The sequence below is a fragment of the Enhydra lutris genome, unplaced genomic scaffold (genome assembly GCF_002288905.1).
Source record: "Enhydra lutris kenyoni isolate GAN:26980312 unplaced genomic scaffold, ASM228890v2 scaffoldscaffold6, whole genome shotgun sequence".
Classification (NCBI taxonomy): Eukaryota; Metazoa; Chordata; class Mammalia; order Carnivora; family Mustelidae; genus Enhydra; species Enhydra lutris.
Genome location: NW_019154090.1, coordinates 29789402 through 29804892, shown reverse-complemented (window position 1 = coordinate 29804892; position 15491 = coordinate 29789402). Strand labels below are relative to the sequence as shown.

The 15491-nt window shown below is 55.9% G+C and overlaps 1 protein-coding gene across 1 annotated transcript; it reads left to right on the top strand.

The window, feature by feature from the left end:
• Positions 1 to 2328: 2328 nt before the first annotated feature.
• Positions 2329 to 15240, top strand: LOC111141573 (chromosome unknown C20orf27 homolog). The gene is made up of 6 exons (XM_022494223.1): positions 2329 to 2451; positions 9200 to 9308; positions 10724 to 10866; positions 13223 to 13361; positions 14239 to 14361; positions 14589 to 15240. Exons 2-6 carry the CDS (start codon positions 9290 to 9292, stop codon positions 14687 to 14689), a joined length of 525 nt encoding a protein of 174 aa, XP_022349931.1. The 5' UTR covers positions 2329 to 2451; positions 9200 to 9289; the 3' UTR covers positions 14690 to 15240.
• The last annotated feature ends 251 nt before the right edge of the window (positions 15241 to 15491 follow it).

Sequence of the window (15491 nt, the reverse complement as noted above, 5' to 3'; positions counted from 1 at the left end):
GTTTGGCAGGGACAAGAAACCACAGCTCTTTTTTCATGGTGTACTTCCTATCCTGAACTGCGAGTACCTGTGATTCCAGAGCCTAGCACAGCAACTTGATCATCATACACACTTAGTAAATATTTGTTTAAAGGAGTTGACGGGGCACCTGGGTGGCTCAGATGTTAAGCGTCTGTCTTCAGCTCAGGTCATGATCCCAGGGTCCTGGGATCGAATCCCGCATTGAGCCCCGCATTGGGCCCCACATTGAGCCCCGCATCAAGCCCGCATCTGGCTCCCTGCTCAGAGGGAAGCCCTCTTCTCCCTCTGCCCCTCCCCCTGCTTGTGTTCCCTCTCTCCCTGTCTCTCTCTCTCTCTAATAAATAAATAAAATCTTATTAAAAAAATAAATGAGTTGACTGTTAGGAAATAGCCCCAGGCAATGCCCAGTTAGCAGCTAGTCTCTCTGTTTTAAAGAGCCCACCCTGGGGTGAGTTTTGAGGAGAGTTGTCTAGAAAGACATAATAAAGGCAGGCCTTCACTTGGTCTTGAAGGGAGGGTGAATTTTGCCTATGAGAGGAGAGTGGGAAGGGCATTCTACGTAGAAAGATAGCATAAGGAGGGCATCAGGAAATCAATGCCTGCACAGATCCAGAAGGTAAAATCAATGTGAGAAAATAGGGATTGGCGGCCACAACAGCAAGGTGAATGTGCCAGTCTCTGGTCCCAGGCTATAATGTGAGCCCACGCAGTTAGAGCTTCTGTTATTTCAAAAGGGAATAAGAAGGGAAAGAGGGGAAAGAGGGAAAAGAGAAAGAGGAGAGGAGAAAAAGGGAGAGGAGGAAGAAAAAGAGGAGACGAGGAAGAATTAGAATCTTAAAAAAAGCCCCGTGTGGGCTAAACAAGATAGAACTGTAGCCTGCTTTGGGCCCGACTGTCTGCCAACTTCAGAGGCTGAAGAATAGAACAGACATGGGAATGCACTTTTGGGGGTGGTGGGGAGAGGATAGTGGGGCACATGGAATTGTGGGTTTGGGTAGTTAGAAAGCATCTGACAGGAGCGGATGGTCTGGGATCAGAATGCGGAAATCTCCCAGGGCCCACGCTGGAGGGCAGCATCTCAAACGCCAGAGTGCTCACCAATCACTCAAAAATGCTTCTAAAAAGTTTGTGAAGCTCTGCTGGACACAGTCCCAGCACACGGAGGTTTTGGAGCAGAGGAAGGTGTGATGGAAACAATAGCTTAGAAAGATTAATTTGCCAACAGTGAGGAGACCAGACACCATGGGGTAGGTTAGGGACCATAGGGATCTAGCGGAGAGGATAGGAGCCTTGGCGGTTCCCCAAAGGCGGCGACAGAGGAGGTCCTTCTCGACCCTCAGCCCTGCCATACCATCTCTCCCATAGTTACACTGATTGGGAGACGGGAACCTCGTGCAACGGACAGCTCCCCGCAGGCAGTTTAGGGACCCTGTCACAGCCTGCGAAATGGAGGAGGGGGACTGTTATTCAAGGACAGCCAGGCGCTTGGCCGAGCGGCGGCTGGAACACTTAAAGACCCTAGGGCCACGCCTCTCGCTCCCGAGCTCTTGTGCAGGTGCCCACACACCGCGCCGCTGCGCTGGGCTGGGCGCTTCCCGCTGTCATGGCGACCGCCTCCATGGAGACCAGGAACATTTGATGTGGTCCCCCGAGGCTCATCCCGCCAGCCTTCTTTGTTCTGATGCTTATTCGGGCCGGCCGGGCTCCCGGGACGCGTTTCGAGTCAGCGTGAGAGCGCTTCCTCCAAGGAGGGAGGATGGGTGGAAGGGGAAGAGGCTGAAACCCCGGGGGTCGCCGACTGGGAAGGATGGCGGGTTCCTCAGCTGCGGAACAGGACCTAGCGATGCCCATATCGATGGGCTTGTCGATGCGGGCTTGGAAGCCTAGGGAGAAAGGCGACCTTTAGGTGCCCCACTATCTCTGAGTTCGGCCTAACGGCCGCTCTAGAAAACAGAAGCCAGGAGAGCCCCCTTCCGAATTGGGGCCCAGGCGGGAGGGCAAACTCCACAGCTGAAGTTGGAACGCAGGCGGGGACTACTCTAGACGCTCCTCCTTCCCTCGCCCCTTTCTGGCCCACGCTGGCCGCGGGCCACAGCTGGCGGCGGGGCTGCCTTCATCGCGAGAACTCGCGGAGCGGTGGATAGGTGTTGGCTGGCCTGGCGCAGCCGCGGGCTCCTTGCACATGACACTGTGGCGCAACGCCCGTTGGCGGTTCTCTGGCGCCAGCTTATTGGTCGGAAGCGTCCTCGCCCCACCCCCTCGGCCGGCCAATGGGCGGGGGTGGGGGGCGTGCCCGTGAGGCGGGCGGCGGCGGTGGCGGCGCGGGGATCTTTCCTCGTGCTCGGCGTTGAGCCCCCACAGCCGCCGTGACCGCCACGGCTGCCGCCGCGGTGGACCCTGCCCTAGCGGCCCCGGGGTGCGCCCTGCACGGTGAGACTGCTTCTCCTCCAGACATCTCCCGGTTCCGCCCCGTTCGCCGAGGTCCCCTCCGGTCCTAGGTAGTTGGTAACTGGGAGCCCACGGAGCTGGGGCGGCGGCTCCGCACTGGGGCAGCACCCGGGAGTGCTCCGTGGCATCTGAGCTGGGGAAATGTCAGCCCGGAAGCCGCGGGTGACCGTTAGGTGGTGGAGCGGGGATATTTTCCGCGGCGCACTGTCGGGGGGACGTGTGGCAACGCGGGGGGGGGGGGTAGGGGGGTCCCCCCCCCCAACCCCCCCCCCCCCCCCGCTATTGTCACCGCCTCAACGTGTGACCTTGGACAAATAGCCTCTGAGACTCTCCTGCCTGGACGCCTTCGGGGAGGAGGGCGGTGATGTCGGGGAGTGCGGGCTCCTGAGACTCCTGCGTCAGCAGAGGTGAGGGTGGGGAGGGCACAGGATTATCTCTAGGGGACCGAGCTGCAGCCTAGAAGCCCAGGAGGGGTGTGATGGAGGGGGGGGCGTCTACCTGCATCTGTCCCCCCTAGAAGATGAGAAAGGGGCGGTGATGAGGCACCACACCCACGGGAATGGAGGCATGAGAGGACAGGGTCCTAAATCTGGGCCCCTGATGCCTTTGGGGACTTGGCCAGCACCTCCCCATCACCACAGCAGAAGGGGTTTTATTTAGATTCTGGACTTGGAGCCCTGCTGGACTGAGAAGAGAATCCTTGGGTTGCCTTTCCTCTTGAATCTTCGCACTGGCGAGTGGGGGTAGGGCATTTCTCTTCCTAGGGAGCTGAAGAAGGTCAGGGGCAAGTGCCATCCCCTAGACCTGGCCTGGCCTCTACTTCTTGGGGCCTTCAGGTGATGGGCTGAGGGCAAGACCGGGGTGGAACAGGCAATCTGGAGGCTGGAGGGGTCTAAGGTCCCTCAAGCTGGGGCATGGAGGATGGGAAGTTTTGAGGAGGGAATGGACATTTTGGGGAGACACCAGGGTGTGGGATAGTGGGAGTCTCTTCCCCAGTTGACCCCTGCTTGTGACAAAGCGAACACCGTACTTATCCTTGCACTTTTGGCCTGGTGGAGGGAGGAGGAAATGGAGTCACATCCAGAGACAGTGGATGTAAAACTGCCACAACTAAACCTGACATCCAGTCTTGCCTTTTTAGGCCTTGTTCTAGGTATGCAGTCCCCTCACTCTGTGCCCAGACCTATGTCAGGTTCTGGGGTCAGCAGGTCAGTGTGGTCTCGGTGGGAACTCTGTTTACAAGCTGGAACTTTTTTTTTTTTTTTTAAGATTTTATGTATTTATTTTGAGAGAGAGACAGAAGGAGAGGGAAAAACACTCCCTGCAGAGCAGGGAGCACAATATGGGGCTTGATCCCAGGACCCTGAGATCATGACGGGAGCTCAAGGCAGACACTTAACCCATGGAGTCACCCAGGTGCCCCTACAAGCTTGAGCTTTAATGGGAGACTGGACAGTGCTGCTGGACTGAATGCTTAAGCCAGGATTTAGCCCTGGGCTATGGTGAGGTGGGCAGCGGAGTCGGGGAGAGTGGAAGGTTGTGGAGTTTTGTGGCTCAGAAAGTCCTTGAACAGGTTGAGAATGGAGCTAGAGGAATGAATGAAAAATGAGGCCTCAAGGGTTTGGGGCCGTGCCCCCAGCCACAAAGCAGAGGATGAGCTGGGGCTGGCCCTGTGGTGCCTGGGATTTGGGGGCTGCTTCCGGGGCAGGGAGGTGGTATAGGAGTGCAGCTGTGGGATGGGGTGCCAAGGTGGCATGTTCTGGAGCTCCACTTTGCCAAGGACAAACTGTCTTGGCCCTCCCTCCAGTCTGGAGCTTTGGGGCTGGAGTCTAGGGGGCTGAGAACCCTGGGTTTCTGTGTAACTCCATTGGTCCATCTGTTTGCTCACTTGCCATGTTCTTGGGCCTTCTCATGCCAGAAGTTCCCTGGGCCTGGCTGAGCCCTGCCCTGGATAGGGTAACCTTGAAACAGTCTTTCTCTCTAAAGCTTCAAGGGACCGCAGCTCTCTGTCTCCCAGAGAGAAGGTTCTTTCAATTTTCCTGAGAGTAACTGAGAGCCAGAGAAGCCCCCAGGGCCCTTGTTCCAGCTTTCCAGCCCTCCCCATCCTGTGACTGTCCATGGTATCACAGGTGGTCTGTTGATAGCCCAGCTAAGCTGGGGAGGGGGTTCCTTTCATTTTTGTTGTTGGGGTGGGGGCATTTCTCACAATATATGCTCCTTTTACATCTTCCCTGATTGAAGGGGACAGACTCTCAGCAGTCTGCTCTCTGGCAATCCCTGGGGGACCCCGCCGGCCTGGGAGTGGGGGAGGAGGAAGGCAGGAAAAGGGAAGGGGGAGGGCAGCCCCTGAATCCTTGAGCTGTTTTCTGAGAAGCCTGAAGTCCCTGGGGCTTCCCCCTGAGGGCCATTCGTGACTGTTCCAGGATTAGCCTGAAGAGCCTCTTTACCAGTGCTGCCCTGAAATTGCTGTTGCTTCAGAAACCGGGCCTTTGGGGTTTGCTTTTGCAAAGATGAGGGCGGAGTGGAGAGCGGTGTCAGAGCTTCAGGTATCAGCTACACCAAACCCTCAGAGGAAGAGGTCACAGCCTATTCCTGTGGCACAGAGGAGGAAACTGAGGCACAGAGATTCGAAGTAACTTCCCATGCCGCCTGAATGTGAACCAAGACTGCTGGGCTCTGGAGCCCATGCTCCTGACCATGGCCCTGCTGTCTCTGTGGGGCTGTGCAGCGTAGGCTGCATTCAGGACGTGGCTGGCATGGGAGGAGGCCTGGGGTCTCCAGGGGAGTTCCTGTGGACACGGCTGCAGCAGGGGGAAGTGGATACCCTCTCTTCCTGCCTCTGATGAGGAATTGTGTTTGGATGAGAGTCTGGCTCCCAGGGGACGGCGACTGACAGGGCTCTCTGCTGAGAAAGGAAGCTTGTTTTTTCCAGCCTCCTCTGGGCCCTTTAAGTCACTTGGCTTCCATCTCAGTGTTCTCACTGCCCAAGGGTTATGGGGGTGCCTGAATGCCTGCTCTGTACTGAGCTCCGGGCAGTGTGTGAGACACCGAGGCTGGTCTTGCCCTCAGCGGGCATTCCATCTCCAGGGGAGTAACAGATTGTGGCAAGGCCATAATAATGCCCAGTGGGAGGCCGCACTCTGTGAGTTGGGGGGAGGGGAGTACCCTCTTGGGGCAAGAGTTGGCTAAGAGAGTGGGGTGGGGAGTTCCTCTTTCTGAGAGCTTCCTGTGTAGAGTCACTGGCTTTGACATGTCACATCTACCTAGAGTGCCAGCCAAGGCGCATCCTTGGGTTCCCCTTAGTTTGGTCATTCATTCATTGAACAAATATAAACCAGACACAGCTGCTCCCTGCCAGGTGCTGGTCCGGGTCCTGGGGACACAGAGTTTGGCAAAAACATAGTCACTGCCCTGGTAAGGTGGGGAACATGAAGTGATCCCAGAGGTGGCAAAGGGGATCCTTTTAAAGATTTTCAGGTCTGTCTTGGGATAGGAGGGGGACTGAGGCTAAGGTATGGGGTGGGGGACAGGAGATTGTTCCTGGTTAAAGGGAGGGCCTGAGTGACGTAGGCAGCCAATAGGCAGTGGCTTGGTGGTGAAGACAGAGGGGGCCCTGCATGTCCTGGGTCAGAATATTTGGGGAAGGAGTGCCCTGGAGCCTTTGCCCACCAGCCACAGGTTAAGAGTTTCACCTGGGCCTCTAGGTAGTATCTTGGGTGCTGGGGTGGCGGGGATCTTGTGGACATTGGTCTGTCATTCCCATGTGGCTAGAACAGCTTCTGCCCCCTGTGTTTGGTCATTTTTCACTTGTCCTGAATCTACTGCTTCAGGGGATGGCTAGAGTGGGTGGGGTGGGAGAGGCTTCTCTTCAAGGGCCAGGCTCTCTGGGGATAAGCTGAGGGCTAAGGGGGTGCCCTTCTGGGACTGACCCCAGATTGGCCCTGACCAGAGATAAGTCAGGGCACAGTTCCCTTCCCTGGACCGAGGCCTGGAGCTAGTTTTCAACAGTTGGGGTGGGGGATGGTGGAGTGGGTGCTGGCCTGGGACCTGAGATCCAAACCTTGCCTTTCTCTGTACCTCCCTAGGCCTCCTACCTGGGGACTCTTGGTGCCTGAGGTGTTTACCCTGCCCATGAGGCCTTTGGGGCTGGGTGGGCTTCTCTCACACTGGGAAGTGAAAAGGGAGTTGAGACCTGCTCCCAGGGCAGCTTGGTACCTAAGAGACCTCGAGGTCATGTCCTCTACAGGCCCAACCCTCAACTGTGAGGCCACCATGTGGTTTCTCTTCTTTCCCTGAATTAGCCGAAGTCATTCATGGATTATTCATCCCTAAATACTTCAGCGGACATCTCTGAAAAATAAGGACATATGTGTCTATACGATATAATTCCATTATTTCACCTAACAAGATTAGCTTTTCTTTCTTTTTTCTAAAGATTTTATTTATTTATTTGACAGAGAGAGACCCAGCAAGAGAGGGAACACAAGCAGAAGGAGTGGGAGAGGGAGAAGCAGTCTTCCTGCTGAGCAGGGAGCCCAATGTGGGGCTCGATCCTGGGACCTTGAGATCATGACCTGAGCCGAAGGCAGATGCTTAACAACTGAGCCACCCAGGCACCCCTGCTTTTATTCTTAATGTCACCATCTAAGATCCATGTGAATGTCCTATTCACATTTCCCAAATATCCCCTAAACGTCCTTTTTCTTTCTTTTTTTTTAAGACCCCCCCCACCCCATTTATTTTTCCTCTTGTAGCTGATGTGGTAGAAAAAACCAGGTCAGCATCCCATCGAGTCCCCTGGCTTGGTCTCTTTGTGTGTTAATTTAGAGCAGTGGTTGGCAAACTTTTTCTGTCAAGGGCCAGACAGTAAATATTTTAGATTTTGCAGGCCATGTGGTCTCTGCAACTACTCAAAGTAGCTTCGCTTTAGTGCAAAAGCAGTTTTAGACACCACGTAAACAAAGGAGTGCAGTTGTGTTCCAGTAATATTACAGAAAACAGGCGGCCGCCTCAGGCTGCGGCTCGGCCAGCCCCTATCTAGACCAACTGCTGCTCCTTTATTTTTCTTGCAGTTTGGGGGAAAAACCAAAATGATGGGTCAGTTCTGTAGAACATTCTGGCCTTCTGGGTTTGTTTTGTTGCTTTCCCCAGGCGTCATCTCCTCAGAGATGTCACTCACCTCAGCGTTTTCAATAAGCCAGAAGCTAGGGGTTTCCTTAGATCCAGGTCAGACATTTCAGGTAGGACCCCCTCGTCCGTGATGCTGTGACTTCATGCCCCCTCCCCTCAGGAAGCCTCTGTGTGTCAGGTTGTCCCACTGGGAGTGACAGGTGATTGAAGAGTGCGTGTCAGCACATCGCTCTGTTGCACACTTGTTTTGGTCCCCTGATGTGTCCGTGGGGCACTGGGCATCTGTGAGCACCTGCTTCCTCGACCTTTGCCCTCAGGGTCCGAGATTCCCCTGCCTCCCTGCCTCTAGCTTTTGTTTCTTTGGTGGTTGCAGAATTGTTTAGCATTTGTTCTTTCTTTTGTTGTTGAATAGTGAGAATTCTTCTGTAAAGAAGGGTTTTCCTTTAACCATCAGATGATTTAGTTACCTGAAAGGCTAAGAGGCAGGCTGAATGATTTCTCTTTATTGCCAATTTTCTTTCTTTCTTTTTTAAGATTTTATTTATGTGTTTATTTTAGAGAGAGAGAGCTCCTGCGTGTGGGGGCTGTGGGGCGTGGAGAGCAGAGGGGAAGGGAGAGGGACACCAGCAGACTCTGCACTGAATGCGGAGTCTGACTCAGGACTCTGATCTCACGACCCTGAGATCCCACCCTGAGCAGTAATCAAGCAAGAGTTGGGTGTTTACCCCGACAGCGTGACCCAGCCACCCATCCTTATTGCCAATTTTCAGAGAGAAGACTTAGGGTATTGCTACTGTCAGTGGTGACAAATGAGGGTTTGGGTTTGTTTATTTTGGTTTCTCTTTCTGTAATCTCTGTGAATGTTCCAATTTTATGTATTCCATCTGTTTCCATCAGTTGGACTCATTCTTCTTCTTGATGCTTATTAGATGGACCATCAAGGGCCAGGCTGCTCACACAGGCTTCCTGGAGTTGCCTCCTACTGCCCCTGCCCTGTGGCTGCCCTGGGGGAGCTAAGCCAGCCCAGTGAATCAGGCCAGAGGCCAAATGTTGCATTGCCATGGGACAGCCCCTTCCCCTGGCCCTGAGCCATCACCTGGAGGGAAGCTCCAAGGGCCCATCTTATGGGGGGCCCCCATTCTTACTCTGGATCAAGCATCCTGACCCAGCTGCACTGGGTCTGTAACCTGAATAATGTGGTGTCTGGCTGCAGGAGGGGAGAACCCCTGAGATTACCAGCATGAGAAGTGGCCTCTGAAAAGTGCCAGTCATGTCCCCTTCCTTTCCAAGCTGTCCTTCCTGCCAGCTTCGGGTGGGTTGTGTACTGGCGCTTTGGCACCCAGAAGTTGCAGTTCAGCGCATGCTGGCAAGGCTCTGGGTCAGTAGGGCATCAGGCAGGCATGAGGGCTCTTGGGGAATGTGGGGAGTGGGGGCAGAAGCCCCCCTATGCGAGAGGGTATAGGCAGCCCTTGGCTGTTGAAAGCAGCAGGGGGTTGGGTCTTAATGTCTTCCCCTGAAGGGAGGTCTCTGCTTTGCTTTCCACCAACCATGGGCCCTTGGGTGGCCTTGACCCCTGCCCTCCTGACTCCCCACCCTTCAGGCTCCTGCTGGTGTCCCCAGAGCATGGGAGGCTGCTGCGCTTGAGCGGCGGTGCCTGGCAGGAGCTGCATCTCTTACCCTGTGGCAGGGCATGGCAGCAGCCAACAAGGGTGAGTGCCTTCCTGGCTGGGCAGGGTTTGCACCAGTCTTCCAGTGGGCCCTGGCGGGAGGGCTGTTGTTGCATGTGGGGCCTGCATCGGCTGTGTGTGCGTGTGTGTGCGTGTGTGCGCGCGTGTGCGTGTGCGCACGTGTGTGCGTGTGCGTGCGCATGCGCGTGTCGGAGTGAATTACATTACATCAGTGTAATTATACCAGTGTTTGTGCTGGGTCCCGGCACTCACCCAAGCCTTAGCAGGGAACCAGAGACTCCAGCTGGCTCCCTAGTGTGCTGGTTTATGGAGGTGTCTGCCGTCTAGTCCCCATGTTCCAGCTTCCCTGTTCTGCTGTGGGGACTAGGGGGCATTAGAGCCTTGGGGTGAGCCTGGAGGCTGACGGGGTAGGTAGGGCCATAGGAGGCCACAGAAGGGAATTTGGGTTTCATTCAGGGTCCAGAAAGGCTCTTCAAGGGTTTTAGGCAAGGGAGGCCAGGTAAAATTTGAGGGTCAGTTCTGGGGGGAAGCTCAGCAAGGAATGTGGGGGGGCGGTCAGGCTGCCCCCTCCTGCCTCCTCAGACCAAGCCAGGCCTGGCCTAGTCTCACCAAAAGGGCTCTGGGCAGAGGTCTTGGGAGGCCTAAAGGCTGTGGCTGTGGGCCAGAGAGGATTGGGGTCCTGCTTATGGGAACATGTGCCTCCCCCAGCCCAGGCCCTCCCCACAGCTCCAACTGCTCTGCCTGTCTAAACTCCCTGCCTCCAGGCCTCGGAGAACGGGACCCAGCTAGGAACAGCTGATGGCCTTGTGTGTGTGTGTTTGGGAGGGGGGTGGTTAAGTAGAGGAGGGTAGGGTGTGTCTGGGAGGGGTCTGGGAGGCTCCCCTGGGTACCTCCATCTTCCTTGCTGGTGATCAGGGATGAGGTTTAGAGCCTCTTCTAGGTGGGCTCAGTGTGGTTTTTGGCTCCCTTTGTTTCTTCCACCTCCAGAAAGGTCCCATAGAGCCTGCTCCAGTCCTTGCCCTGCTCCTCCCTCAGGTTGGGGTCATCAAGAGGGGCAGGCAGGGGCCTTGGCACTGATAGACCTGGAACCCAAGGCCTGGGGCTGAGTCTGCACTATCTGGGGCTTGCTGAGAGTCTGCAGGACTGCCTCATCTCCTCTAAGTAAGGGGTCATACTAGCGAATCCCTGACACACCCATCCTCAGGGTGCTTATATTTTGTGGGAGGACTGGAAAGGTAGAGGGCCTTAAGCCTCATGACCTCCAGTATCCATTAGGATGTGGCTTAGCCCTGAAAGGAGCCCACCCAGTGGCTGCTGAGTGATGTCAAGGGCAGTTGTAGGGGGTGGGGGGGGCATGGGGGTGACATGGGGGAGTCGTCTCCTGGGGGTAGAGGAAGCCAGCAGCCCCTGGAGCCCTCTCCTCTTTCTCTTCCCAGGCAACAAGCCCAGAGTCCGGAGTATCCGCTTTGCAGCAGGCCATGATGCAGAAGGCTCCCAGAGCCATGTCCACTTTGACGAGAAGCTGCATGACTCTGTGGTCATGGTCACCCAGGAGAGTGACAGCAGCTTTCTGGTCAAGGTATGTGCCCTCCCCCCACCATCTACCTTGCTCCCTCGGCCTTTGCCTGGCCTTGCCTGGCTTCCTGGGCCTATTTGTTTCGTTTGCTTTAAGTGGGCTTCCGAGGCACATCTTGGTCCCTCCCTGGGCCTTGGTTTCCCTGTCTGTAAAGTGGGAGGTAGCAAGACTGCAACGAAATGAGTGCTTTTAGGATGTTACTCCAATAAAGTGGGACAGAGCTGTTGTCAGTGTCACCCCAAGAGCAGTGGTGGAAGGTGGTGTTCAAGCTTGAGGTGCCCAAGGCCTGGGTTCCGGTCCAGGCCTGCTGCTCTGGCACTGGGACCTCGGGCAGGTCACCTCAGTTTCCTCTTCTCTGAGATGAAGAACGTTCACACCCCATTGAGTTGGTGCAAGCATGAGGTGAAAGAATGTGTGTGTCATACAGGTGTGACACATAATTTTGCTGATGACAGGGTGTGACTTCTGTTACCCCCCTTTGCCAAACCTCTGGTGGCTTTAGGCTGTCTGTGGTTTTAGTGTTTTCTTATCACCCTGTGTCTCCTGGTGGGAGTCCCACCTCACACACACTCCATCATGGCTTCTCTGAGTGCTGGGGCACCGGCAGATCCCACATTCACTTGGGAGGGGCAGGAGGAAGTGTCTGGAGGGGACAGATTGGTGGCGAGACAGGGAATGAGGCCCTTAGGTTGGACAGTAAGCCAGAGCTCTGGAGATGAGTGGGAATGCCCCAGCCAAGGGGAAGGCATCTGGTCCATCGGGGCCTCCCTGAGGAGAGGCCCAGATTCATCATTTCTGCCCAACTGTAAAATCCTCACTCTTTTCCTACAGCTGGCAACTTCCTCCAGGGAATTAACGGAAGGAACCAAAACTTGAAAGAATAGCTCCTTCTCCCCCTGCCTCCCCGTTGCAAAATCCATTGACGTCCACTAGGGAAATTTGGAAGCTAGAGAAAACTGTAAAGAAATTTAAAAGCGTACACAATCATACTCTCCAGACAACAACCACAGTTAATAGTTAATATTTTGATGTGTGCCATTTCAGGACTTTTTTTTTTTCCCCTTCATTTCCAAAAACAAAAAGCTGGTATCACAACAGACATGCTGTTTCTTGCTTGCTTGTGAACCGTCTCCTGTCTAGGTCAGTAAATAATTTTCTACGAGATTTTCAAACTGCCTGATAATTCCATTAAATACATCATCATTGATTTAGCTGGTTCCCTATTCCTGGTATTATGAACATTTCTATTTTTTACTTAAATTGGGCAGCGATGAATGTTTTTTGAACATCTCTAAGAGTTCCTCTGGAAAACTCTGTAGTTGGTGCAGCTGGACCACAGGGTCACCATTGGCAGGACAGCCAGAAAGGCCTCTTGAGAAATGTGTCCTCCACCTGCAGAGTGTGGGAGCCCCTGGGCTGACCTTTATCATGTGGTGATGTCTGTCCCGCTGAGCTAAGTGCTTCCCGCAGCGAGTCCTAACAAGCCCCGAGGCCTGGACTGTCCGGCCCTTGCCACTGTGAGCACACGCACCCCCGCAGCCCCCAGACTGCACTCTGGCTAGCCTGCCTGTTCAGCAGCCACCCCAGCTTGTGTCCCGTCATGCGACTGGACTTAGCAAGGTTGGCATCTGTTTCAGGGGGCACTGCTTGCCAGTCACTGTGTATGAACAATGGAAATGGCTTGGGCCCGGAGTTGGGGCTCTGGGCACACTGATCCTTTGAGTGGTAGGCAGACATCCATGTTCAGGTGCCGGTGGGCCGGCTGGAGACTGACACAGATGGTCTTGTGTCTCTTTTTCTAATTCTGTCTCCTCCTCCTTCCTGTGCAATCTGTCTCGCCCATTATCTCCATGCGAGTGATGAAAGGACCAGTGTCCCTGACCCCAGGCTGTTGGCTCTGGGCAGGTGCTGGCAGGGGTGGGGCCAGGTGAATGGCCATCTTGTGGGACTTTGAACTTCCCCTTATGGGCAATGCCAGGTGCTTGCTATGTGCCACAGGTGGTAGGAGTGGCTAAGAGGCCTCGGGAGGGCTTTACCCAGGCCACACTGTGTGGTGTCCCCGCCAGTCATTGTCTGGCTTCCATGTCCTCATCTATAAAATGGGCCACCATATACTGTGGGGCCCATGAAACAGATGTTGAGTAGCAAGCTGGAGGGATGAGGTCCTCAGGCGAAGGGCTTGGAGCCACTGGGCTTGGGGTGTGGCCAGGCTGGAGTGCTGGAGGGAGTTAGTTCCCCCTCTGGGATTCCTAAAGCAGCAGGTACAGGGGCTCACAGGATCCTAGGTGGAAGGAGCTGCCAGGCCCTGGGGGAGGCTGAGTGAAGGTGCTTCCCTCTCTCCCCCGTCTTCTTGCTACAGGTTGGCTTCCTGAAGATCCTGCACAGGTATGAGATTACCTTCACTCTGCCCTCAGTGCTCAGGCTGAGCAAGGATGTCCGAGAAGCTCCAGTCCCCAGCCTACACCTCAAGCTCCTCAGCGTCCTGCCCATCCCAGAAGGTGTGTCCCCTGCTCAGGGTGCTGGAGGCCTGCTGTCCTCCAGCAGGGCCTGGGTGGAAGTGGGGGTGAGTGCATGGGGTGCTTCCTCTCCCCCTTCCAGGGTGGATGGGCAATTCAGCAGTTGGGGGACATGAGGCCTCTTTACAGGCTTGGAGTGTCGCATCTTGGCAGGTCCCATACCCCAGGCCTTGCTCCTGGACAGAAGTCCGTGGGCTCGCACTACTGGCCTGTGCCTGTGCATCACGTGGTAGTTCCCTCAGTAAGGACGGGCTCTGGGCCTCCAGCTCTCCCTCCTGCCTGCCCCTCAAGAAAAATCTGCCAGAGCCCCAGGAATCCTGGGCAGCTACGTCCTAGCACCTGCCAGTCACAGGCTTTGGACTTGGGGCTGCTTCTCCCTCCCCTGCCCCCGCCAAGAGGCTAGGGTGTCAGTTTCATAGTATGCTGACACCCCAGCTTCAGTTTCACGTCCCCCGACTTCCTCTTCAAGACCTTGCCCCTGCGGGGATTTGGCGAGCTCCCTCAGGCCTTTACCTCTTGCCACCTGATCTGCTGAGGGCTTGCCCTGTCCCTCTTCCCCATCACCCCCTCTCCCTGTCTGCCTTTTTGGGGAATCAGCAGGCCCTCCTCCTGGAAACCTGAGTTTGACCCTTGGAGCCCTAATGGGGTTGTCCACAGGCTGGAGGCATGTAGAGCTCAGTGAAGAGTGGGAAGTTTCCAAGGCCTGTTTGCACAGCCCTGGGGATGGCGGGGGATAGGTCATGGGCTGTCCTCGCTCCTTGGGAGGGGGTGGCCAGTCTTGGTGGCGGGTGGGGGCCGGGGGGGGCGGGGGGGGGGGGGTGGGGGGGGGAGACCATGGAGGTGCTGATGACCTGGGCAGGTTACAGCGTCAAGTGTGAGTACTCGGCACACAAGGAGGGTGTCCTCAAGGAGGAGATGCTGCTAGCCTGTGAAGGAGGCACCGGCACCTGCGTGCGAGTGACAGTGCAGGCGCGCGTCATGGGTGAGCTTTCGAGCCTTGGGTCTGGCTACAGGAGGGGGGTGCCAGCTTGGCTGCAAGGGCTTTCCGCTCTCCCTGTCTGAAAAAGGTGTCCTTACCCTGGCCTAGGGTTCGCAGGTGCCTTTCTCCCGACTCTCCTAGCAGAGCCCACAGGGAAGCGTGGGGGGTCTCCTAAGAGTGGGTGGGGCCAGGGCCCAGCCCGGCATTCTGATCTGTCACCTGCCTTGCAGACCGACACCATGGCACACCCATGCTGCTTGATGGGGTCAAGTGCGTGGGTGCTGAGCTAGAATACGACTCCGAGCACAGCGACTGGCATGGCTTCGACTGAGGCCTGCGGCCCTGCGCGCCTTGGGGCCTCACAGCCTTAAACCCCACCTCATCTCCCCGAATGCTGTGTGATGTGGCTTCCTCGCCCCTCCCCAGGGTGGGGGCGGGGGTGGGGTGTCCAGGGGCCTCTCACCTCTGCCTTCATTGTGCCACCTCCCTGCCTCTCCTGTGTCCTCCTCTCCCACTTCCTCCTCCGTGTGCCTCAGTCTCCTGCTGGATGAATTGGGTTGAGCCCCCAGGGAGGCTATCTGAGGAGGGGAAGGGGGGGCCTGGGGTGGGTTCTGCCCTCCCCCCACCCCAAGCCATAGGGGCTGTAGCCAGGGCTTGGGAGAGGGGGGCGCTGGCTCTGTGACGCCGTTGTCACTCCCGTTATTGCTGCTGCCGTCTGGCTTTTGCCGTCCTGTGCCCCCTCCCTCTTTCCTACTGCTGGCCGAGCTCAGTCGGAGGGAGGCACAGCCCCCATGTCCTAACCCCCAGGCCTGTGTTACTTGGTTTTTAAAGGACTGATTGGGATAAAACCCTAAAGAAATAAAACTTTCAGTGGATACCGGAGGCTCGCCAGTGTTTGTTCTCCAGGGCTCTGAGAACACCCAGTCCTCCACAGATGGGCTAAAGAACAATTTTGGCTGTATTATTCTTTTAGGAGATGAGGGCACTCCATGGTATTCTAGCACCTAGCCCCAAAAGAAGTATGCAAGCTAGGTATTTTAAGCCTGGGTATAACTCACTAGACTTCAGATGGGGATGGGGTCTTCTCCCTAGGCCAGATAGAAGTCTTAGGGAGTAAGTTCTGTTTGGGATGT